The sequence below is a fragment of the Periophthalmus magnuspinnatus genome, chromosome 15, assembly GCF_009829125.3.
Source record: "Periophthalmus magnuspinnatus isolate fPerMag1 chromosome 15, fPerMag1.2.pri, whole genome shotgun sequence".
Classification (NCBI taxonomy): Eukaryota; Metazoa; Chordata; class Actinopteri; order Gobiiformes; family Gobiidae; genus Periophthalmus; species Periophthalmus magnuspinnatus.
Window position 1 is genome coordinate 16811907 of NC_047140.1, and position 27314 is coordinate 16839220.

General features: G+C 38.4%; 1 protein-coding gene across 1 annotated transcript in view; it reads right to left on the reverse strand.

Moving 5' to 3' along the window:
• LOC117382974 (adhesion G protein-coupled receptor A3) overlaps window positions 1-27314 on the reverse strand; it is a 368539-nt gene that overhangs the window by 317385 nt on the left and 23840 nt on the right. Inside the window, exon 2 of the mRNA XM_055227043.1 lies at window positions 14490-14561. Coding sequence (XP_055083018.1) covers window positions 14490-14561 — 72 coding nt within the window. The remainder of the gene's footprint in view (window positions 1-14489; window positions 14562-27314) is intronic.

The following is a 27314-nucleotide window of genomic DNA, read 5'->3' on the forward strand; positions in this document are numbered from 1 at the left end:
TTGTTCTCAGCAAATAACAAACCTGAATGCATTGTTCAGGTCAAAGCTCTCAAATTATCATTCAGGAAGTAATGCACAGCTGTCCATTTCAAACAAATCATAACATACCCTCTGCCAGAGCACTACATCTGTACTGAGATGTAGCGAAACTTTAACAGGATAAAAGCAACATAAATAAATAATGCAGTTTTGTATTGATGTTTTGTACAAAGAGTATTTCAAATTGTCACATACTGAGTGTCACATACTGGTCAGCAATTGTCTGCCTAGTCCAGACTGATATATGTCTGTATTTTTTATACACAGAGATATCAGTCTAGTGTCGTTCCTCCAGCCTTCCACCTTCCTCCACCTCTGTGCAATCAGATTTGTTTCTTTCAGTGACGTGCAACAAAAGAGCTCATTGGTCACCCATCATTTTGAACAAAAAAGATACTTCTCATCTTAGATTAACAGATTAGTGATTTGCTCATTGAATCTGCTAAATTCATAATGTTTTTCAACCTCCTGTGATTTCTTTTTTCCTTTATTTATATTTGTTTTGATACAGACAGACCATGTGTGTCCCTGATTGGCTAATGCGCCTGTCAATCACCCATCTGAAAACTGGGAGATGCACTGGTGACCAGACTCACATCTTTTTAAAGTATTGAATGTGTACCCCTGCAACTTGGCCCCAGATAAGCGGAAGAAAATGGATGGATGGATGAATATGTATTCTGAATCTTAGGCAAATAAAACATTTCTATGGAAACAAGGAGGTGGCACTATTAAGCCAAGTTACAGGTCGTATCTGTGGAGAGGAAACCCCGCTCACAAAAATAATGTTTTTTTTGTAGGGCATATTTACCTATAAAATACCTGTAACTGAATACATGTAAGCGTGGAATTAATGCTGTACTGCTGAACATTACAGGTAGAATGATAACATCTCTTTGAAGATAAGTGACTTCAGCCTCTGAATGACCAAAATTAAAAAGTCACTAATTCACACAGACATTTTATGCAACAAGGAATTGTACCATTTTGGATTTGCACATTTGACCTCTTCATTTTATTTTTTTCAAATGAAATAGCTGTGAATACTAATATTTATTCTCAAAAGTGATGGCTCTCAAAAAACATATCTTGAAACTGAAATTATGACAAAAAATGAATAACAAAATGAAGGAATTTGATAATATTTGGATATCATCTGAAATATAATCTTAAACCATAAACCAATTATTTCCCATATCTGCCAAACCAAACTTTGGAGAATCCCAGTGTCCTTGGAAAGAGTGAACTTTTTCACTTGTCACCGTGGAAACTGGCTGTGACATTACAGTAACCTCAGGCTAACACACTGTACTAATGCTGATAAAGTGCAGGCTCTATTAAAATGCATGAAATTCCCCAGTAAGTAAATATTCATGGTTGGATCTGGTGATTGCGAAATGGTGAAATCTTGGTTACTTTCTGGAAAGATAACAGCCGGATTCATGGCTATCTGCAAATAAACATGTTGAATGGTGAAAGCTACAGTTACACAGTGAGCTGCAATTTAATGGCCTCATTGAGACCATATTGTGACAGGCTTGTAGCATCAGTGTCAGCAAATATAGTGGCTTCACTTATACGTATGTGTGTGTGTGTGTATATATACATATACACATATATACATACATGTACACATATACATTATATATATATATATATACACACACACACATATATATATATATATATACACATATATATGCTTTGCCTGTAACACTATATTTTACACGCTATTGCTCAAAAACATTATTATTACTAGGGAGGGGCAGAGTACACCTTTAAAGTTACCATCTATAATTAGAAAAGCCGGCCCGGCCCAGTTGTATTCTCACATACCACCACTAGATGTTATCTACATGACTGCAGTCTAATAGTGTGCCAGTTTTGGCCTGACAGAAGAAGACCAAAGAGCACAGGTGAGCCTGGACAAAGACCAGGTCACATTTTATCTGTAGTTTTTAGCATCCACTGGTAACAAAATTGAATATAATTACGGATGGCAGCTTTAAGTAAATCATATTCGCTGCCATTATATCTGCCTAAGTGACTTTATGAGAAACTGTAAAAAATAAAAAGTACTGTTATAAATTATAAGCTATAAGTAGCTGGAAGTAAATTGTGTGTACCATGCAAAAAAGTCCTTGTATTGTGTCCCATTGGTGGGTCCATGAAAGCTCCTGCTGTGCACTGCACAGCGTGGGAGAAAACATAACAGGGAGAATCATATTAATACTGGATGATATCTAAGCATAAAAGCACTCCATTGAGGAAATAATACTAATATAAGACTCAATAAATACAACAAGAATGTGCTCCTGTATGTATTGTGTCTAATCTGCCCTTTGTATAATGTGGGTGGCACCATGCTGTATTTGTCACACAGCAAAATTGTCCTGGGTAACAGTACAATTGATAGAAAAAAACAATTATTATTAATGTTTTTATTATTGTTTACTGCTGCCACCTGGGCCTTTCTTTATAGAGTTTGCATGTTCCCCCTGTGGAGGATGGGTCAAACGTCCTATAGGAACAATCAAGTTTTATCATGATCACAACCTTTATCTTGTAACACTGTGGCTGAGTGATTTTATATATATATTATACATATATACATATACGGAGTTTGAATGTTCTCCCTGTGCTTATATGTTTTTCCTCTAGATTTTCCAGTTTCTTCCATCAACCAAGAACATGACAAGTTAAACTATAGATACTAATGAACAAGGCAAGATGGGACACTATGCATTGCACTGTGTCCACTGCTCCTGACAGGTTTCCGCAGGTGTATCAGATTTTGTCACCTGACACCATATTGATTGTACAGTAGCTGCTAATGTAAACAAATATAACTGCTCAAATATCAGTATTAAATCGGTTTTAATGGAAATGTTAAAATTTCTGTTCTAGATTAATAACATCTATAAAGAAAAAAAGCCACATAAAATCAAGATGGTGCAGACTGTCCCAATATCCATGCTAACTGCAAGGACATTGTGAGTCTACAGTATGACTCACTCAAATCAAATGTACTAATATTACAACACAAACCTGCACAATTTATTGACCCTATTTGCTCCATTCCCTCTGTGTGTTATCCTCATAGTCTATTTGAAGCAGTCTGCCCTCATCAGGACAGACCAGGGTGGAGTGTTTGGGTGAATCTTTGGCTCTGAACAGGTCTGAACCCATTTGAGCAGTGATTAAACACTTGTCAGTGGAGTACAGCTCTGCTCCTAGGGCCAATGAGAAGCACTTTGGGATATTTTCACTTTTGTCTAAGGAGCAGAGTTAGGCACTTTTCAAGGCCCACTCACTCCTGGTTAAAATAGTCCCATGAAACTAAAGTCGGAAAGTCAGAGTACATTTGGAAATGAACACGCACTGTGTATTCTCAGCACCTTTACCAGGTTAAATGTAGAAACTGTGTTATAATGAGAGGGTGATATTTGTAATAAATTTGAAAAGGTTAAAGAGAGTTTAAGAAAATGTATTGCTACTTTTCTGTATTTAATAATGTAGAATTCAGTGAGGGACTTTAGTAAGACATAATGAGCTAATCATGTATGTTATAATAATACTCTCTCTCTCCCTTGGTCATCAGAGTAAGTAAATTAGATTTGCTGCCTGGAGAAGCTGGACTAGACCTATTCATGTTCTAAGCAAAAATGTAAAACCTGTACTCTTCTAGTCACTATTTGTATTTAAAGCAACTTAGGAAAATGTAGATTTTAAGAGAGCAAAACGTCAGTGTGGAATGTGCATGTTCTCATTGTGTCTTTTATATGAATAACACAACCTGGCAAAAACATGAAGAATCCATAACAAGCTGGTCCCAGGTGCATGCATGGACAATCAACTGCTGCATTATCACCTGATGATGTCATAAGGTGAAATCAATAGCGCTGATTACACAAATATGTGAATATAAAAATGTATAATATGTGCAATAATTTGTCTAAAAACTATTACACAATCATTTCAGTCAGTACTAAGTTATAAGTAAAAGGTACTTATTCGGGTTTATTTTGGGTGTGTGTGCTGCATAAATTGTTAAGATAACATTTCTAATAGCAGTTCTGCTTGTGTACAAGTCTCTCCATGGCCTAGCAACACAGTACATCTGACATGTTAGTGCCATATGAACCATCTCACACTCTGAGGACTTCAGGAACAGGGTGTGCCCAGAGTCAGGACTAAATATAGGGAATCAGTGTTTCAGTTTTATGCAGTTAAAACCTGGACCAATCTTCCTGAAGATGTGAGACAGGCCTCTACTTTGACAATGTTTAAATCCGGGCTCAACACGGTTCTGTTTAGCTGTGCATATGACTGAAAGGTTTTTATTCTCTGCTCTTCTGCTTTAATGTTAATTGTATGATGATTATTTATGTTTGATTTGTTGTATTGTGATTTTAATGTCTTTCTTATTCTGTAAAGCACTTTCAATTACTGTGTGTACAAATTGTGTTATACAAATAAACTTACCTTCCCTTGCCTATTGTAAATTCTATTGTTTTATATCTCCTTGCTTAAGCACTTTGTTTAATGTATCCTAATGATTTAAGATAAATCTTTATAGGAGTCCTGTATCTCCAAACTTGGTCAGAGGTGCAGAGGTGTTATCCCAGCTCCTCTCACACGTCACTACTGTAAAACAACAAGGAGCTCATTTATGTTTAAACCACACGCTTTGATCCATTTAAGGAGGCTTCAGCTGTGTGCTCTCCTGGGTGATAGAGGCTAAAAACAGCACAGGCTTCATGTGATAAGAGAAATGCACAGTGCTCTAAAGCAAACGTCAATTCAGAGTCACAGCACATCGCAGTAAAAGTATATGGTGGTTTGAGATGTGAGGCTGCCAATAACACTCACAATGTGTGTGAAGTGACTTGCCTAAGGACACAACAACCGTTTTGCCACTGCTGTCCCACTGTGAACAAGAATGAAGTTTCAGGTTCAATTCAGTTCAATTTTGGCCTTACCATTTTTTAAATTTACTTTATTTAATATTTTTGCTGTCATTGTAGAACTGCATTTTGGAATTTCAGCTTCTCAAGAAATGTAACGTCTCAGCACTTAAAGCAGACCTATTATGCAAAATTGACTCTTCAGTGCTTTTAACCATGTTATAGTTGTTTCCCCTTCTCATTTACAATCTTAAAGTTGTATTTGGAGTGATTTGTGCATGTTTTAGCAACTCTTAAATGCTCATTTTCGCTCATTTTAATCGTTAACACAAGGCGCCATATTGCCAATCAATCCCCGTTTTCACCACCACCAGCATACGCCCACTGCTCTCTACTTATTTTCTTAATCGGTGATTCGCTAGGCTTTGGCAGTGTCGTGAAGTCATTTTGGCACAAATGAAAAAAAAAAAAATCTGCTGCTTGCTAGTGTGATCTGCAGCTATCCATAAAAGGTGCAGGCAACTTCACGGCTCTTTGTTGTGATGACGTTAATGGGGGTTTAAAATGTGCAAATTATAACATAATGATGCACTGGTGTTGTAGATTATAACTATATAACACAAACTAGCACAATATGTCTTCTTTAAAGCAGAAATACATAGCATTTTACCTCCTTAAACACCTTTGTAAGTTCCTGAGATGGTTAAATATGTATTTCCAGGGTGTTTGAAGCTTCTGTCATCTCCACTACTGTTTCTCTGAGTTCTCTTGAGAAACCCTGACTTTTTTTTTCTTTTTTTAAAATATATTTCGCAACTTTATGTTCTTCTATTAAGTGCTTTTGAGCCTGTTCCCTGACTCTCCAGTGTATTCTAATAAGAGAGCTTCAAGGGGAGCTCTATTGTTGAAAGTTACTTAGTTTTACTTTAACCCCTTTTCTGTCCAATCCAAATGTAAACAAATGAAAATGATATATATCACAAGATCGTTTTTAGCATGTGTCCTTATAGCATCCTTATCAACATTTTTTATGTATGTTTTATGTATTTTTTACCCTGACAAACACCATTTAAATGCCAGCAGATGCGTTCCCTGATTCTGTTCCCTCATGGTGTAACAGGGGCCGAGTATTGGCGCAGACCTGGGCTTGCTTTAATCACGTTTTATTGACCTCGCGAAGGTCGATTATACTGATGCCTCTCTCATTATTTCTGCTGTCCATGCTAATAACCTTTGACCTTTCACTCAGAGGGATGACCCCAAGTTCATTTAGGAGGTGGTCCCGGCGTGTCTGCATCAGTTTTGTGCAGAAATGTCAAATCTCATGTGGTTTTTCAGGGTTCATTGGCAATAAGAAATATCTGACAAGTGCATCTGACCCTAGAGTGAAAGCAAGTTAGGTGTCCTCTGTTCTGTCGATAGCTACAAGCTGAATCTCGTGGTCTCACACAGATCAATACTGACATACTAACCAAGATTAAAGAGGGTACTACACGTCTATGGGGTATTAACTATGGCATGTATAGATCATCATGTTATCTTTTCTTGTTTTATAAATGCTATGAGTCCTACTCAACTTTGCTCCCCCTCCAGAGTGCCATTATAACAGAATCAGCATGCATCCTGCTAATGAAACTGCACATCATATCAGGATTGTGAAGTTGTAGTGTATTGTTTTGCATCATGTAATTATTTATTGTATTTATTGTAATTATGTATTGTATTTATTTTATTTATTTATGACCATGTACAAATTAATGAATCTTACAAAAGAAAAGATGAGTTGTACCAGATTTAGATTACATTAGAATTAGAACACATTTCATTACAATTTCATTTAACTTCTAACTATCTCCATAGAGACAACCAGGTGCCACCATCAGACCAAGTTATGTATTGTTTTAAGTACAAACTTTTACTTAAGTACACTCTTTGGCACCTCAAGTCTCAAGTGTTTCAAGTGAAAGTTGTTTACATGCAGGTCATCCATTCATATTTAAAATTCTCTTATCTTTCCATCTTGCCACATATCACATAGTTACAGTTTTGAACTGTGTGACTCTGTGGTGGGCAGAGAACACAGTAGTCTTTGTGCCCCCACTCCCCTCTCTCTCTCTTTCCTCCTTTCACTCTCTCCCTCCCGTGAGACCCAGTTTGGCCCGCGGTAACAGGCACGGACCCCTATGTGGTGATCCCGGTCCTGCCCCGGCCTCCTTCAGCATACGTCCGGTCCATTAGAGCCACTCCATCTCTATCAAATCACATTACAGACTTCTCCCGAGGGATTAATAAAGTGCTGATGTGCGTTTTGTTGGACGTGAATGGAGCCCTGATCATGACAGACTGTGTGGGAGAATGGAGCATATTAATGAATGACACTACATTACATGGCGTCACGCTTTGCACCTTGGAGATTGTAATGGAGGCTCTAATTGGGCTGAGTCAGTCCAAAGCCAACACGGCTAAATGGGACTATTGGAACTGTTCATGTTATTGTTTCCAGGGCAACAGCGATGGTCCAGGTTTAAATGGCATTTTTATGAACAAAAATAAATGTTGGTTTTGAGTTGGCTGGAGTAAATAACTGTTTCCACCCATATAAAGTTCGCCTATTCCCAAAATTTGCATCAGAAAAGCACATAACAAATGCAACTTTTTCCCCCATTTCCAGCAAAGCGGACAAGCACATAACTGGGTGTTGGTTACCTGGTTACGGAAGTTACTGTCTTCTGTGTCATGACACCGTTAATCCTACAGAGGGTGCAACACGAAGTCTGATTGGTTTGGCCAGAGATGCTGAGATGCTTTGTTATGTAGCCACTGCACTAATGTTGAAAAAGAACAAGTGAAGTCCTGCAACTTGTCCACAACACTGGACGATCATAAACTTTCACTGAGTTACAGCTTGTATGTTTCTTTGGGCAAATCATTAGTTTGTTTTTTAGCTCAAACCCCAACATTTTCCAGTGTAGCAAAGTATTTTGGGTCAACATCAACCATCGTGACGGGATTATTCTGGCTTTGTTCATCACCTGTGTCCACCCGGTCCACTGCAGGTATGTAGTCCAAAGGTCACATAGGTTTTATACTCGCTATGTGAGTTAATGCAGTTAAATGCGTTTCCACCTTCCCAAATGTGCTTTAACTGTTATGTGCTTAAATCAAAATCCACCTGAAGCGAGCGAATAAACTTTTATGCAAATTAAGGGTTCTAAATGTGATATTTGTGCATTTCCACCTCCTGTTACTTATTTGAATCTTCAAAATGCGGATTAAAAATAAAGTGATCGAAACGACTAATGAGTGTGAGGGTTGGGATGGGCTTGTTATATTCAGATTTTTGTCATTAAAGACAAGCACCATAATCTATAAAGAGGTTTGAAAATACTGCATGTTTTAATACTGTTTTATGATCTGCAGTGAGCCATCAAGTTTCTCTTTGTATACAAGCACATTTGGGCCTTGTTCAACACAAATCTTTACTATTTTTGCTTGCCGAGCCTGACGTTGCCTTTACACCGTAGCCTGTAGTCACATTTTAAAATAAATAAAACAATTAAATGTCAACGCTGACTTTTTCCCATTTAGATGCGTTATGCTGAGTGAACGCATATAATAGATCTTCCTAAAATCTAAATGATTTGTTTTGGATCAACAAGTAACATAATTAAATGGAAAATGATGTCGTAATACAATGATTTAGGGTATACATCAAACATACACATTCAACGAAATATAAATGCTGACCTTCAAACTGGATGAACGTGAGTGAAGTGAGGACTGAACCACTAACATTAAGATTAGCGTGCAAGTGTTATGACTAGTGATCAATGTTTTTTTTTTGTTTTTTTCCATGGCTGATGTCGATAGCGATTGCTTCGAAACCGATAACCTATGCCAATATTGGTAGGATCAGAAGGGCAGTTTAATTAAGTATATGATTTGAAATTTACTACAAACTCATCCTAAACTCAACCCTTCTTTACTACAAACTGGATAAAGAGCAGTGAAGTCACATTTTGTGCAGTGTGCTGTTCATATAAAGTGTTCAGATAAAGCTTTAGGCGTATTCTTTAGACAACTGGCTGACCCAAACAAAATACTGAGCTGGAGATTTAAGACCAATACCCAATAAGAAGTGCAAATATTGGCCCCATATATCAGTCTATCTCTAGTCTCTAAATTACCATTGTTTGCACTATTTGTTTATGTATTATTATGTATTATGCAGATAATTTATCTCTCTGGGTTTGGAGGGGAAAGCCATGCAACCTGTGAAAATAATTGAAATAGAGCCTCCAAAAGGGAGTTTGTATCCTTGTTTCTTCAACATAACTTTGTTTATTCTCCACTCTGAGAAACACCCGGCCCACATCTGCTCCAAACACCATGTACCGGCATTATTAGACCTGTCAATCAACTACCAATCCACCCCATCTCTCAGATCCCCTCCTGGAGCAGGCACACAGGAAGGGCATCTGGGGCAGGCTCTACAACAGCTGTGCCAATGCTTCCACACTCACTCTTCTAGCTGCCCTGGCATCAGTTACTTCCACCATTAGGCTGCCAAACAAACAAAATGAACAGTGCGTATCCGGAGAGGAGGGGTGATCCTGGGGTAAGGGCATAGACCGTGCTGCCCCCTGGAGGTGAGCCAGAGAAAACCTTTGGCAGGGTGCTTAAAAGTGTCAAAGTCCCATCCCTTTCTCCCACTATGTCGCTGTGTCTGAGCAGAGCAGAGGTGAAGGCAGACAGGTCTAATGGCTCTAATAAGGTCCACAGAGACGGAGGACATCAGCTGACTGGTCGACCCAGGCGTCGGCTTCCAACGGCTGCAGTCAGTGTGAAACAGCCACACTAAGGCCATGTTATGGGCAGTTCAATGGGCAATTACCACAGAGAGGAGACATCATCATAACATGGCTAAAACTGAGAATACCAGCTTTGATTGTGAGAAAATTGAAATGCAAAAATGCCTCTTTAAGACATAAAACCTGGTACAAAGTAAACATCAGCGGTTTGTATGGACTTTCAATAACCTAGAGGTTTGTTTTTTTTCTGTTCTTACTCGGGAAAGACACAGCTTGCAAGTATAAATATATCCAAAATGATAATGGTACTAATTCAAATAGCAAAATAAACATTCCTTAGAGCCCTATCCATTGGTTTCAGAATGCTGAATCAGGACCATTGCCATAGTATTTCACAATTTAAAGCAAAATGTGTGTTTCACCTGTTTTGAAGAGTTTTTTCCATTCATAACATACAACATATTATATCTTTTTAAACTATGGAAACGCCTCCCTCTGCCTGTCAGATCCTTGGTCTTTAAATGCAGTTTGACCGAAAACCCACCTCTTCTCCCTGACATTTCATTTTAGCTAGACAGGATATATTGCTGTTTTATTGTTGTGTATGTATTGTGGCATGTGTATATTTGTTTTTGTTGTCTTTATGAAGCACTTTGGGCAGCTTGTACAACATTGTATTTCTTTCTTTATCTTTTCTTATACAGTGGAGCCCAATGAGAGCACTTAGACTCTCTTTTTCATGGGTGCCCTTTTTAAAATACAATACAAGCAGAAAAAACAAACAAAACGTATACAAGTCCATATCAAACAAAACGGGTGCAGGTGTGTGTATAAAAGTTTGTTACCAGATTGTGTGTCAGTTTTGGTTTTCCTTGGGGTGTATTCCATTTTTGTGAAGCATAACAAGTAAAAGCCCTTTTTCCCGTCTCAGTTCTGGTGCGGCTCGTCCTTAGACTTATGGAGTCATGTGATCTGGTATTAAATGTTCCAGTATCACTGATTAACAAGCAGGTGAGGTAGTTTTTCAAGTTATCCCTTATAGACAAATTTCATACAGTGTTCATATACTGGTCTCTTCTAATAGAAAGTGATGACAATCCCACTTACCCATAGTGAATACAGTGATGGGTTTCAATGTCCTATATAAATAAAACTGAATTGAATATTGTTTTAAATTGTTAGTCACTATGGCAACTGGCCAATTTTTTCATCATTCCGAAACCCATGGATAAGCAGAAGCTGAAACCCATAGTTTGTTTGTTTGTAAAGGGCTGTAGGCACAAATGATGTTTTCTTGTTTCCTTTTTTTCTTGGGGCAGGTGGTTACTGAATATGTTTTCAACTACTGGGACACTGAGGACTGGACAAACAATGCACAACAGTTTAAACCATATCTATATCTATGTAATGAGGAGAGTCTATAGTAATACACCAGTCACTGACAAATCTCCCAGTAAGAATTCAGTTTTCTCGTTAAAACTGAGAACATGAGTGACTGCTGTAATTACATCCAGTATAAGCCTAATTTGAATTTATACGACTGGGACGGCTTCAAGTGACAGGTTAGACTACTCATTCCACTAAAACATAGTTAACATCAATATTTTGAAGTTTAAAATGTTACTTCCTGTTTGGACACAGATATACATAGAGGTAATGCCATAACTGTTACCTAGCCACCAACTGTTAACTTAAAACTTGTCGAAATTACACAATAGTTATGGTTAGATGCATAAAAACAATTTGCAAGACTTGCTGGTAAATCAAGGTTTGAACTTGCAGAAAAATGCCTTCTTTTGTCTGAGGTGGCACTGGGATGGGGCTTGAGAGGGCACTAGTCTCCCCTAGAACGGCCACTGCACCTCCATAGCTCCCCCAAAGATGTTTGCCTCATTTTCAATCACGATTAAATCACTACGAGGGCTAAGTAGAATCAAACTTGTTTAAAACAGCGACGCAAACACGGCAAGGGGTGTGGTTGATCCGCTCACATCCATTAAAACTCTATATGAACACGCTAAGTGACCCCCTACATCGAAGACCTTAGCACCTCCTCAGCTAGAACCAAAAATGTCTGGCACCGCCCCTGTTCCTTGTGCATAAATTTTCGATGCATTTTGGATGAAATTTTCGGCATTGATGTTAAAGGTAGATTTTTTTTTTTTTTCTAAACTCAGTGCTACTTCCCCTATTTTTGTTCTTTTTTCCCACAAACTTCAACAACTAATGCAAAACTATGACACAGTTTCTATCCATGGGTGCTATCCAACCAAACCAAGTCATAATTATAAAAACATGAAAACGCCATATGCACTTTAGTCCTCTGGTCCATTTTATCATCAGCCAATGTCAGCGTCAAGTAGAGAGGCAGTGATCGCTGGAGCTGGAAGACTAAACCAATCGATATGTGCCTCTGCGTGGGTGGAGGAAAGAGATGAGGGAGGAGAGGGGGAGGGGAGAAGGGGGCGGTGGTCCGAAGCTCATGTCCAAGCCCCGGCACACACGGACTCCTGTGGGACCCCTCTGTGATGTAGGATTCATGGACAGTCTGAGACACCTCTGATCCAGCGCTGCATAATGCCTCCGTCATGGTTCTATATTACCTCTTTAAAGCGTTTACGGCGCGGTCGGGGCTAAGCGGAGCAGCTGAGAGGTGAATGCAATGGAAATCCACATACACAGAGAACAGCCACACCAGATGGTTAATGGTAAATGGTAGTTTGATGGCAACTGAAATAGCTGTTAGATCTACAGGTATGTGTAGTAGTAAAGCAATGTGGAAGGGTATTTAACATTTACACAAAATAAACTATATAGAAATGTAATGTGGTATTTTAATATGATCATCTCTTACTATCTATCCATTGTTGTTGCCAGTAAATTTAAAATAGTTTAGAAATCAAGTTGCATGTAGATAAAATGAAGTGGAGAATATAATGTTCACTATCTAAAAAAAAAAAAAAAAACATAAAAAAGACAGAAAATCAATTATAAAACTGATCTATTCGTGCATTATCGTTGATTCCATACCATTTTCAATTCACTGAACGTGCTTTACAACAAGGGATCATTCACCCATTCGCACACACATTCATACACCAGTGTACACAGACACTGGGGGCGAAGTGGGTTAAGTGTCTTGCCCAAGGACACAATGACAGTATTCATCTGTGTGAGCTGGAATCACACCGCCAACCTGTGAGTCAATGGATCTGACTGCTCTATCAATGATGTTTACCCCTTCATCCTCCTTCATGGTCTACAAAGCCTAAACGTATGATGGTAAGTGCAGAGTTGAGAGAGCGTGTGTCTGACGGGGGACTGGCAGCTGAGTCGATCCAATAGAAACGTTAAGGATAAAGGCGTTAAAAAGCGTTCCTTAAATGTTCTCCTCCTTCTACATCTTTTATCTACTTTTATATCAACACAAATGCTTAAAATCAGGCAGAAAGACCCCGTGTGTTGAACAAGACAGGCACATGATTATATATGACGAGCTAAAAGTCGTTTTCACCACAGATCAAAGCCTGAGCGTGTAAACTTTATTGTGCACTCTGTGGTCTTTGTTCTGGTGATGTGGTGTCAGTCTGTGGTTTGTGCGGAAACAGGAGAAGTTTTATGCAGTTTTATTCGGTGCAACACTTCAAATGAACGTGCGATCTGTCCCTTCACCGAGAGTCTGAGTGATCTGAGGACACCTGGCTGTTTTCGGGCTCATCTAGCGTCCAAGCTGTTTCAACCGTTTGCAGCCGTCTGCTCTCGCTGACAATCCAGGCATGATTATCCAGGATCTTAAACACACCTATTACAATCCGCTAATTCCACTAATGAAACAACCGCACATTGCATCATGTTTGTAAAGTTGTAGTGTATTGGTTTGTATCACACTTTTGTATATTTTTGGAGAATTGCCATGTAGGAGCATGGATTACTTAGGCTTGTGGGCAGAACATTGCATAAATCTTACAGCATAGGGCCTGGGAGAGATCGCTAAATTACTGAAAGATGCATGGATGACATAAATCCTCTTCAGGCATGTTTTTGATGAAGGAATTACATTATGAGCAGTGATGGAAGAAGTATTCAGTTTTGTTAAGTAAAAGTGCAGATACCAGAGTGAGATTCAAATATAGTGATTCTAATGAAGATTGGTACTGTTTTGTTTTGTTTTTTCTTTGTATGTTTTTGTTTGCTCAAACTACAAATGTGCTAAAAATAAATTTCAACAGCTTTCAGACAATTATTCAAAAAAAAAAACAAAAAAAACCCCAAAACTTCTCCTTTTCAGTCCAGTTCAAAAATGTAGTGGAGTAGAAAGTATAAATACCTGCTCTCAAATGTAGAGAAGTAAAAAGTATCCACCTTAACATGTACTTAAGTAGAGATACCTACAATTTATACTTGATTCCAGTACTTCACTACTTTTACTTTGTTATATTCCACAACTGGTTATAACATGACAGAAACTTCCAGAAAGTTAATTTTGCATAATACCTCCTGTTTAACAATATTTATGTTAGCTGCCTCTCTGTCTGTGTTAGATATTGGCCAATAGAGTGTTGTGATGTCATTTGAAACCCCGCAATAAGCTACAACTTCCTTATTTGTATTATGAAGCACAAGTGGGAACAGCCATGCCAGACTATTTCTAAATACAAATGAATGAGGAAAAGTTTCACGCCCCTGTAAGTCTGGTGTCAAAAAAAAATAAAAAAAAGTGAAAAATACTCACAGCCTCTCCAGGGCCCCCAGACCCAGGAAGGAGCCATTCCTCAACAGCGTGATCTTGTTATTGCTCAAGTTCCTGTTTGAGGCAAAGACATGACAAAAACATGATTAGAAACACAGAATCGTGAAGCAATTTTTACAAACATGACAAAAATAGCAGTGCCGGAAATGACTGAAATGCCTGATAAATTGTTTCTACTTTGACTGTCAACGTGTTTGGATGAGATAAGGATTCGAGCGTGATGAGATTGGAGTTGTGAATTCCTCGCTAGTGTTTTCTATGCTATTTGTAGTGAGGACCCGGAAAGAGTAATGAGTAGGAATTGAACTAGCAACCTTCTGAGTCACAAATGAAGACTAAAATGACGTTTCCACAATTGTACTTATGATATTTAACTTAATTTGAATTCACGTGCAAATGACAAGTATTAATGTTTCCAGTTGTGAGTTGGTTTGGTGGGATAGTATCTGTAATACATATTTGTCATAGTTTTACATCAGTCAAGTAGCGGTTTGTAGAAAAAAAAAAGTTCAAAAGAAAAGTACGAAATACTTGAAGTAGCGCTGAGTTCTAAAACAGAATACCTCTGCTGGTGCCATTAACACTTTTCCATCCAAATTTCTGCTTAAGAAAGGCATTTTTTCTGGCAGTTTAAACCTTAATTTAACAAAATAAATAAAAAATGTTGAAATTTAGTTTCTTGTTCTTGGCCCTTGTTAACATCATGGTTGCAAGCTGAATGTTTTGAAATCATCTCTACGCATGTTGTGTCTGTTGCTCATGTCCAGTAAACTTCACCAAAATAAATAATTTGCAAGGTTTTTTTTGTAAAATCGTACTTATGTCAACTGTGTTTTAGTTAAATGAGTAGTCTAACCTGTCATATGCTACTTTACCAAGGATGGGACAATAAACAATCATTTCATTTATCGTGATAAAAAGGGTAGACAGTAATCATTTGGGGGACAGTATATAATCGTGATAGTTGCCAACACAGACAATCACCATTATATCACCAAAATGTGCAGAAAAAAACTACTTCTCTATGACAATCTCTTCTAGATCACTGTTGTTTTCACTTATAAAAAAAAGTACAACAGTCTAACAGTTGTTTAAATATGGAACCTTTTAAGAACAATTAAAATTATAGTTATTCATATCCATAACATTTTTAACAGCAACAATAATTATCGTGATATAATTGCCAGTATTTTAGCCATGATAATTGCGACACTAAATTTCAATGTCATCCCATGCCTATACTTTACTTACTTACATACTTAAAATAGAATGACAAAGTGATGTGATTGCTTGTCTCCATGAGTTATTGCTTTGCCAAGAATGTTCCACAGTATAGCATTAAACGTATCTGTCTCATATGTACAAATGTAGATGACACCATAGGCAAAGTTATAGATTATGGACGTGGTAAGAATGTATGTTTTTCAAGGTATTTTTGAGCAATGAACCATGTGTAACTGAATAAATGCAAAAAATATGTTCACTGCCGTACTGTGTTTCTTTGTGTGGAATAGTCGTTGTTTGTAGTAATGATCCGGGCCGGTCCCCCTCCTCCCAGTCTGTGTCAAAATATCGGCTTCATATTAGAAATGCTGAACGAATTGCTCAGTCAGCGCTTTTCAACCATGCATCGCTCACAATAGCACCGCAAACAGATCAATAGAGGGCGCCACAGGGATAATGCACTGGCAGATTGATATGTACGTGGCCTCTTTCTGGGTACAAATTATGCTGTTTGGGTTTTGGATGAAATACTGGTTGCACAGATCTTAATAAAGCCATGTTCATACCTCCTGCCACCTGTCCTTTTTCTCAGTTACAGTGGGCTAATTTTGCCACTCAATGATTTTTTCAAGATATTCATATAAACGCACTCTCTCTCCTGTACGTCATCTTACAGATTCACTTTTGTATCGGCACCTGCCTCCACCTCATCTACACCATCAGCCTCCTCAGCAGGTTTGGCACAGAGGCAGTCAGGACTGGTTAATCTGCCTGTCATTCACTCCCATCAGAACATGGGGACTGAGACAGAAATGTTAACTGATTCCTGTGTATTGATTATAGGAAAATGTCTTTGCTGGACAGGCTGGTCAATTGGTAAAGTGCATTGTTAAAATAGGTCTAAGGTTTAATTCCCAAGTCATGGGGCATGTCTTTGTGGAGTTTTTATGTCCTCTATGTGCCTGAGGGATACTTTACTTTATTCAACATGATTTGTTTGTATTATTTGTATATCGGCCTATTGTAATACCATGAAAAACATGCATTTGAACAGATCTGACCTGCAACTTGGCTTGGTGGTGTTACTTGCTTGTCTCCTTGGAGACAGATGAGATTAATGACATACTGTTATTCCTAACAAGGCAATCCCGTTTTCAGAGACAGATTGCCAGATATCCTCCATCAAAAAAAAGTTAGTGCACGACACTTTTAAAGCTTGTGTATTTGTGTTAATGGCCTTTCATTAAATCCTTTTTATTCTACCTCTGCTGTTCTTTTAATGCAACAAATAAAGGTTTTCTTAAAGAAGACATTCGTGGATCATTATGTAATAATTAGCACATTTTCAATTGCAATATTCATCTAGAATGACTTAATAAAAGAAACAAGTCAGCTGACTTTCACCACATCACTCCATCACACTGTAGAGCCGTGGAGCTCATATGGACAGCTGCAGATCACACCAGCAAGTGGATTTTTTTCATTTGTACCAAAATGATTGCGGGATGCTGCCGAATCCTATGTGTATCACTGATTAAGAAAATAAAATTGGAGAATAAAGTACAGAGCAGTGGGCGTATGCCGGAGGCGGTGAAACCAGAGGTTGATTGGCAATATGACATCTAGAAAATAAGTGACTGAAGATGGGTCACGCACAAATCACTACAAATACAACTTTTGGTGAGTAAATGGTGAAGGGAAACAATTATAACATGGTTAAAAACTCTGAAAAGTCAGTTTTGCATCTAAAGGTTTCTCTGTATACTCAGGCTTCCCTCATTCACCCTAAACAAGCATAACAGACTAATCTTCCAGCTAGGTACTCCTGTCCATGAACCTTGGTGTACACAGCCCTAATCAAAGCGTACTCATTCATTTTCATATTCTCTGCACTTCGTTTTGCCTGTGGTTTTGTTAATTCTCTGCAGGTTGAAATGGAGGAGCATGGATTATTTGGCAGTGAAAGTCAGTGAGCGGCTCCAGGAGTCGTGCTGAGTGGGTAACCATTGGCACACAGTGACACAGGCAGGCTCTTGTCACGTTCAGCTCTGAGCCACGGGACTCTAAGACCCAAAGAGAGCAGCCAAAACGCACTCCCATACAGACATGCAGGGAGTGGATTTATCGGGGATTATTTGAGATTCATTTATTCATTATTCATTAAGACAAACTGTTGCATAGTGATTTGGTGAGTTGATTGTTATGCTAGACTTGAGGAAGCAGAGAGAGTGAAGTATCTTAAAGGACAATATCCGAGACACAATGACAGCAGATGAGCAGGAACTGAACCAGAGACTTTTAGGTTCATAAATTAAAGTTAAGCCTACTACTCCATCACCACATTTAGATTTTTCATTTGAATTATAGTTTTTTGATTCATTGGTAGCCATACTGGTTTGTCAATGGCTGATCTGGTTAGTACTTGGATGGGAGAACACTGGGAATATCAAGTGCAACAGTGGGGTGCCAGTTGCGTTGTTGTGTTCTTAGGCAAGGAACTTCACCCACATTGCCTAATATGAAAGTGGTGTGTGTGAGTGTTGGTGGTGGTTGGAGGGGCTCATGGTGCAAATCTATGTCTGTCCCAGAACACCTCCAGCTACAACAGAAACTTACCACTATGATATTGCACTGTAAAAAGTCTATGAGTGTCCAAAAAAGTGATGTATAAATCGAAAGAACTATTATCAGTATTACAAAATTGAAAGATAAAGTGATTTGATTGCTTGTCTCAGATATGTCATTGCTTTTCCTAGAATGTTGCACAGTATGGCATTAAATGTATCCATCTTTATTGCAAGTAGGTTTCACCACTAGGCAAAGTTACAAGTTATGGAGATGTGACCCCACTCACAAGAAAGGATAAGTATGTTTAAGCCATAAACATATGTAATTGAATGAAAAAGGTATATTTAATGTCATACTGTGGAACATTTCAGGCATCATAGCATCTCCATCGAGACAAGCTAGAGGCGAACTGTCCACCGAAAAATTATATAGTACATATTTCAGTTTCTAAGGATTAATAATTCAATATATTTTACCATTTTTTCCCACATTAAAGGTCCTACATTGCGTGCTTTAAGGTATGTTAGAAAGTTTTGTTTTGTTTCATTCTCACATGTTTGAGTAACACTTTATTATTAGTCTGCCTACATCTCCAAAGCCCAAAAATGATCTATTCCCCCTTGTGATGTCATGAAGTGGTAGTTTTCAAGTTAACATCTACCTTTTACCTTTAGTTCAGCAGGTCATCGACAATTCCAGACCTGAAATAATAAATATTATTCTAGAGAAGGTGTATGGAGTTTAAAAACACAGTGGAGCACTTCCTGTATTACCACATGATGACATCACAAGGTGGAACAGTGTGTTTTTAGTTTGAGAGAAGAACTCAGCTTAAATATGCAGGGTTTGTGTGTTCAACATGTGTGAATGAAACAAAACACAACTCCAGGATGTTTGTAATGAGGAAACAACTCCTGGAATATCTTACTCTAAACCTGTGTGAATGCAAACATGTGCCGAATTTATAAAACGCTGTCAATGAAAACCAACAAAGAACTACAGCACATTTGACTTTTCCAGACATATTTCGGTGAGTCTAAACAAGGTGCAGAGGGACTGATTACTGCACCTGCTACATACATTCATGGCTGACCATTATACGTCCTATGTGGGTTTGTTTATTTGGATCCCCTTTACAACAGCTTCATAAAAACAGCACATTTAATACAAAACTATAAATCAGATCGCAGCACTGGAAACTAATAAAAACAACTCGCTATATTTCAAAAGAGTATTAAAAAAAAACATTTGTGCTATCTTCTAATGCTTGTGAGCAGGGAGTTCCAAGCCTTCCGTACTTGGAAAAACACAATTAAAATAAATGAAACTGTTTTGTCAAGCCACTGTGTTACATGCTGGTTTAGTGAAATTAGCATAAACTTCTCATTTTCTGTTAAACTCACGTATGGAACATAAAACCTGTTATCAAGACATTAATATATAAAGGTACACTGTGTAACTTTCCTGCTTGTCTCCATGAAGATGTTAGTGCCTTGCCTGGAATGTTCCTCAATATGGCATTAAAATGATCCACGGAGGCAAGGATGTGACGGTGCAAGACCAAGTTAGAGGTCAGATCTGTGGCGAGGCGACCCCGTTCACAGTAAAAATGAATGTTTTTAAGGTCATTTTGAACACAAAAACAGCTATAATGGGAAAAAATGCTAGATAGATAAGTTAATGCCATACTGTGGAACATTGCATGGAAACAAACACATTCTAAAAATAACCTGCAATAGGCAAAATCCACAAATTAATCAGCTGTAAAACCCCTCACCACACACTTTATACACTTTTCTCAGACAGCATTAACATTTTCTCACATTTCTCTCTTGTTTAAACAATCTCAAAGTTCAAACTTTGTCGTGCAGAACGTTTCATCGACATTGTGGGTTTTGTCGAGGAGAAAACTTGCAAACATACAGCACTTCAGAGTCACACTGCGATCCAACATTTATGTAAATTTGGCTGAACACATTCTGTGCTGTACAGGAGACAGGGCATGGAGGAGACTGATGGACAATGGTCTACAGTCCCTTAGCCAATCAGGACACAGAACACAATGTGCATTCATACACTGTAAATGCGTGCAAAATGCAAAATTAAGCACAAAAAATCCACGAAACAGCAAGACAGCAAAAGGTGAACCACGTTATAGTGAGGGACAGCTGTATAGTGATGTCAATAATGCATTTAAAGGCCCTGTACCTAACTTTTACCATCTTAAAACAGTACTTAAGGTTAAAGGGTTTGCATTGTATTCCGAGCATCCTAATTATTCACCACGATGAGTTTTTAAGTGCTTTTCACAGCTCAGAGAGACCAGAGCGGTAAAGCTAACAACAACTAGCATGCTAAGGTGCACTTCCTGATTATCACACAATAAAACACCTTATAATTAGATGCAGACAGCACACAGCGGACATATTTCGACTTCAAGAGCTGGTTAAACACTATATCTGTACTGAGGCATAGACACATTTTGCTCAAATACATGGGGAAAAATCAGGTACTAGGTCTTTAAGAACCTGTTATGTTCAAAAATGTGCAGAACTTTCCTTCAGTCAAATCACATGATTAAGGCCACAAATTCAGCTCCCCTCTCCCTATATTCCAGGGAGCGGCAGGGCTATATATTTGTTCTGTAGCTCGAGCGCTCCCTCAGTGACTTGTTAGACATTGTAAAGGGTTTTTTAGAGGCGGCTCCTCGGCTGTCGACATTTCAGACTGGGGATCGGGCTCCTCGTTCCCTGCAAGCTAATCACCTCCATGTTTTTGTCCTCCACAGCAGACAGGAGCAGCTCAGAGGAACCAGCCAAATACTACAGGACAAGGCCAGTGATTCAACCCCCAAAAGTATGAAAAGGCAACATGGGAGGAGGTTTATAGTGAGGGATGGTCAACCAAATCTAATCAAAATTGGAATTTGCACTACTTTTTTCAGTTGAAGGTCCACAGTATCTCATTAAAAAATAAATCTGTCTACTTGGATGGGTAAAGTGCAAGAAAAACATCTGTAGACTTCAAATTCCAAATAACAAAAATATTTTCAAAAGTGTTAAGCTAGGCCTATAAAAAACAAATGTGCAAACAAATTTAAAACAATGTATTAGTTTAGATTTCAATCTTTTCTCAATATTTCTGGAATGAGCTGTGATAATACCAGACATATAATAGTAAGAGCAATTCAGTAAAAATGCATTTTCTGTATCTATAATATTGTTCAACCAGAAAAAAAAAAAAAAAAAAAAAAAAAAAATAAATTGAATTATTTGCATAGTTTGTCTGAACAGTGACAAATGTGGTAACGATGTGAAGCTAATGGGCCATTGACCCGAGCAGGGATTTGAATGAGAATCCATTGGTATCAGTTTAAAGTAATGGTGTTTTTACTTGATTGCAATTAACCCATATAAACTCATTAATCACAAACAGCTGGGCTAATATGCATTACATGTACTTAGTTAAGGCATTGATCTGTGAAGAATAAAAACTAATTTGATTAACACTTGGCATTGAAGGAATTTGAATTACCCATGTATTGTCTTTCAAGGCTCTGTGTATTTCTATGTAGAGCTGTGTTTTGTTTCATTCACACACGTTTGAGTATCCTGCATTGTTTAGGTCTCAGTTGTTGTTTTTGTTAAGATGGGATATTGGCGCCATTAGAAAACATTCTCTATCTGACCGGAATGTTGCATAAAAATGTTGAAAACTGCTGTTCAGTCTCTGGATAAAACACCAAAGATACAATAATATGAGCGGTTCTGACATGACGGATCATCTGACATAAAAGTACGCATCACCACTGGTTCATTTTGGTAACCAGACAAAAGAGGATTGAATTCAAATAACTTACTAAATCTTAACTAATACAACTCAGGATAATTACGAAGTCAAGTGATTTTAACTTGCCAAGTGCCTATGATAAAACACCAATTTTACCATTTAATGTGACTAAAAATCTTATCAAATTATTCCTTTTTTGGCAAGCTTGGTTTGTAAAATATGCAACTGTACTTCATGGTTAGACATGGGCAGCAGATGTGACAAACGTAGACGTAATTCCACAAATGCAACCATAGTAATCGTGATGTTAGATAATGTTTAAACTGTCAAAGAAATGTGCTCTTTGTGCATAAATCGTCCATGCAATTTGGTTGGAAATCTGCATATTGATGACATATGACATAGATATATAAATGCCATGAACTCAACACTACTTCCTGTGATGCATTTTTTCAACTTTTCTTCACTGCAACTTCACGGATATTAAAATTAGAAAACCATGCAAACCTGGCATATGCACTATTTCGAGATTTTCTTTTATTTATTTATTTTTTTACAAGGTTAGGTCTTACGGCATGGCTCATGATGCTACTTTCATAACCACATCGAAAATTATAATGTGCCACTTATAACTGCCGCTGCTACTCACGATTATTAACCTGCAGATTAAAAAATGCATATCCCATAATGCATAGTGCTGAAGAGGCAAAGTGCTGGACGGGAAGAGGAAGGGGAGGAGGGGGAGTGGGCTCAACCTTGGACAGTATATAAAGATGGACGCCGCGACTTATGGCCAATTTCTTTTCAATCATGTGGCTGGGAGCTGAGCGTGTCATGAGCTCCACATTTACTCTCCACAGGCCCAAGGTAAGTTAGAGTCAAAGTCAGGGCTACAGTTAACGTGAGGCGGACTATATGTTTAAACAGGAGCTCAGTGTGTCCTTATCAAATCAATATTTTTGAAGTAAATTCTGTTACCGCGATGTGTAATAGGAAATAGTACACTTAATGAGTCCTGAAAGCCAACAGTGGGTAAATTTGAGATGACTAAACGAGTATAGCCACCTGTTTGTCTCCATGGAGATGTCATTGCTTGTCAAGAATGTTCCGAAATGTGGCGTTAGCATTGTTTAATCATTGGGTGTTTTAGCGCTCAAAAATACTACAATTCACAAATATATTGAAAAAAAAAAAAACATCTGTGCTTTCCTCTCATAAAAACAATCTGATGTCTAACTTGTCCAGGTGGCACCACTCGTCTCCATGGAGATAAGATTAGTTTAATGCCATATGGGGAGACATTCTTGCCAAAGCACTAACATTATCATGGGGACAAGCAGGTGGCGTGCAAAGTACATTTCATTTATTTATTTTTTTTTCAAATTGGTGTGTATGAGACATTTTGGAATACTTAAGAAAAAGGATATAAAAAATTTGGTGCGTTTCATCAATTTTGTTTATGAATTATACTGACCACAAGTTATTCATTTAATTAACTATTTTATTTATTTATTTATTTTTATTTTATTTATATATTGATTTGTTCATACATTTATTTTTATTTATTTATTTATTTTTATTCATTTATTTAAAAGCTAACCAATCAATAGCTTTCTTTTAAAAAAAAACTGGCCAGTATTGTTGCCAGATCTCGACTATTCCTTACTAATTCAGAAGATGAGAGAAAATGCATCTATCTTGTCTGACTCAGTACACAAACATCTTTACTACTTTCAAAACAACATCACTTCCCATCACCCCACATGTCTGAGGAAAGGACTCATTCATCTCTCTTCATAACCTACGTCTCTACAGGAAGAGCCGAGCAGCAGACAGGAAGTCCCCTCTCCGCTCTGGGCCAGGATCACTATTCATGTCAACAGCCAATATTCTATTTACATTTGGGCTGCTTCGAAAAGCAAACTGGACCGTATCAAATGTCAACTATTTCTAATACTAAACAAGGAGAGACAGAGGCAGCAACTGGGGGGATGTACTTTTTGTTCACACAGAAATCTGGATCTAGCTCGATATAACTTTGAACTAAATTTAAAGAGACGGTATTCAGCTTCTATGGGGTATTAATTCTTAACACGTAATATATTTAGATTGTTTTTTAGCAAATTTACATTTAACAAGGCAATGTATTAACACGTTTCACTTTAAGGTGTTCTGAGTCCAACTCCTTGCTCCCCCCTTCAGAGCACTATCACAACACAATCAGCCTCTATCCCGCTAATGAAACTACTACACATCGCATCAGGTTTGTGAAGTTGTAGTGTATTGTGTTGTATCATGTTATTGTATGTTTATGGGAAATAGTTTAGAGCCTGGGTGATGTATAGGTCAGAGTTTTGGACAGAATCTTAGAGCTAACCATAAGGAGGGTTCAAATATGGCCTGGGAGAGATCACAAGATTACTCAAACATGCATGGGTGGCATCTAAAACCTTCAGGCTTTTGATGAGAGAACAGCACTATAACATAGAATACGATTTTCTTTTAGGGGGTATTTTTGTTTCGTCTTTCTCAAATATCTTTTAAATTACCGTAATGTTGAAATTTTTAATTTTCAGTGGTACAGGAGTAGTAGATACTGGTACACAAGCCTAGAGTGGCCACATATAAGTCGCATCTGAGTATAAGTCGCACCCCCAGCCAAACTATGAAAAAAGTGCGACTTATAGTCTGGAAATTACGGTCGTCTGGTCCCACATTGATTCTATGTATAACAGCTTTAAACCAGGTTCTTAAAGGGCCCATATTACGCTATTTTTTAAATCTATATTATAATGTTGATCACAAACACACCTGGAGTTGTGTTCTGTTTCATTCACACATGTTTAAAACACAAACCCTGCACATTTAGGCTGAGTTCTTCTTTCAAACAGAAAACACACTGGTCCACCTTATGATGTCATGTGGTAATACAGGAAGTGCTCCACTGTGTTTTTAAAATCCATACACCTTTACTAGAATCATTTGGATAATGTCAGCTTTGGAATTGCCAGTCTTTACTGAACAAAAGGTAAAAGGTCGCTGTTAACTTGAAAACTACCACTACATGACATTAAAAGGTGCAACAGAGGATTTTGAGCTTTGGAGATGTAGACAGACTAATAAACATGTGTGAATGAAACAAAACACAACCTCAGATATGTTTGTGATGAGGTAACAGCATTATAACATCACGTAATGCTCAAGAATCAATTTTGCATAATAAAGGACCTTTAAACTGATACTGGCAAACAACAAACTGCTATTGTAGCCACAGCTGCCCTGGAGTATAAAAAAGACCAAGCCAATCTGTTCCATAACTCATGCACATACTAAGCAAGGTGGGTAAAGTGTCTCGCCGAAGAACACAACAACAGAACTTTGATCCGAGCAGGAATCCAACTTCAGAAATTTGGGTTAATGGACAAGCGCTCTAACCACTCAGCCACAGTGTCCCTGGTTGTGAGGACGCAATAAATCGCCGTCTTTGTCAGTTCACAGTTTAAGCCAATGCTGGTTTGAACAATCTGCTCTTAACAACCACAAGTGAGCAACTATTTTCATGCGTGTTCATTGTTGTTGATTTTCCTGCTGGGTTTGTGTTGGTTTATGTTCGTCTTTTCACACAGCGCAGCGAGAGCCGGAGAAAGAGCAGATCTGAGCAGCGTGGGGCCAGCAGACTGCAGGAGCTGGAAAAGGCGAGTGAGGGAGTCCATTTCACTTCACACCCGGAGCCTGTGCAAAATAACCAGGCGACCACACATTCTTAGAGTCGCACTTTGAACACCTCCGGATCCTCCAAATATACCACAAGTCTGTTTTTTAGAAGAGAAAAAGAGAGAGTATACTGAGATTTTTACATGCTATTTTTGGACACGATTGTGAGCTGAGTAAATGAAAGATTTCCAGAACAGATTTTTGGATGAAGGTGTTGTTTCAAAATATATTGCACTGCATGAAAAGTAAAAAAGTAAATTTGACTGAAAATAGGCCTTGGCTGATGCTTTTAAATAACAGATTTCGCCAGTGTTTTAGGCGTAGTTTTACAAAAATATTACATGCAAAAAAAAAAAAGTTACAGGATTATATATAAAAATAAATACAAAAAATAAATATGTCACCTGATACGTGGGTGAAAATATACAATTTGCATATTAAACATTGTGTGAGGAACAATGAAACTTGGTCCTCCTTCAGTTTAATTACCACTCACTGACAGCTCCACTGTATGGGAAACTTGACATGATGGCCCCTGTCCCCCTGTCCCCCTGTCCCATCCCCCTGCTGTCCCTGTGCTGTCCCTGTGCTGTCCCTGTGCTGTCCCTGTGCTGTCCCTGTGCTGTCCCTGTGCTGTCCCTGTGCTGTCCCTGTGCTGTCCCTGTGCTGTCCCTGTGCTGTCCCTGTGCTGTCCCTGCATCAATTATTAGCATTAAGCCATTGCATTGTTACCAACACTCACTGTCACCATCAAAAAAATGTTATGGAATTCTGATTTTCTTTTTTTTATTTACAAGATTATATATTATACTTATATTTGGCCAGATAAAAATGCATCATTAAAAACTAAACATGAGTGATGTAAAGAGTTTCAGTTTACAGTTTACATCACTCGCTGACAGCTCCACATGACTGCATGGGAAATACACGCCTCTGTGCTGACATCATGGTGCCTGTCATCCCCTGTCCTCTTGTCGAATGTCCCCTTGTACTGCCCCTGTCATGTTTTCCTGTACTGCCTCCATCATATGCCTCCCGTATTGCCCCTGTCATATGTCCTCTGTACTGCACCTATCATATGTCCCACTGTACTGCCCCGTACTATGTCCTCTGTACTGCCCCTGTCATATGTTCCTCTGTACTGCACCTGTCATATGTCCCCCTGTACTGTCCTTGTCATATGGCCACCCATACTGTCCTTGTCATATGTCCTCCTGTACTATCCCTGATATATCTCCCACTGTACTGCCCCTGTCATATGTCCCTCTGTACTGTTCCTGTCATATGTCTCTCTGTACTGCCCCCTGTACTGTCCTTGCCATATGTCCCCCTGTGCTACGCCTGATATATCTCCCACTGTACTGTCCTTGTCATATGTCCTCCTGCACTGTGCCTGTCATGTGTCCCCCTGTCACATGTGCCACTCTACTGCCCCTCTCATATGTCCCACTGTACTACACCTGTCATGTGTCCCCCTGATATATGTCCCTCTGCACTGCCCCAGTCATATGT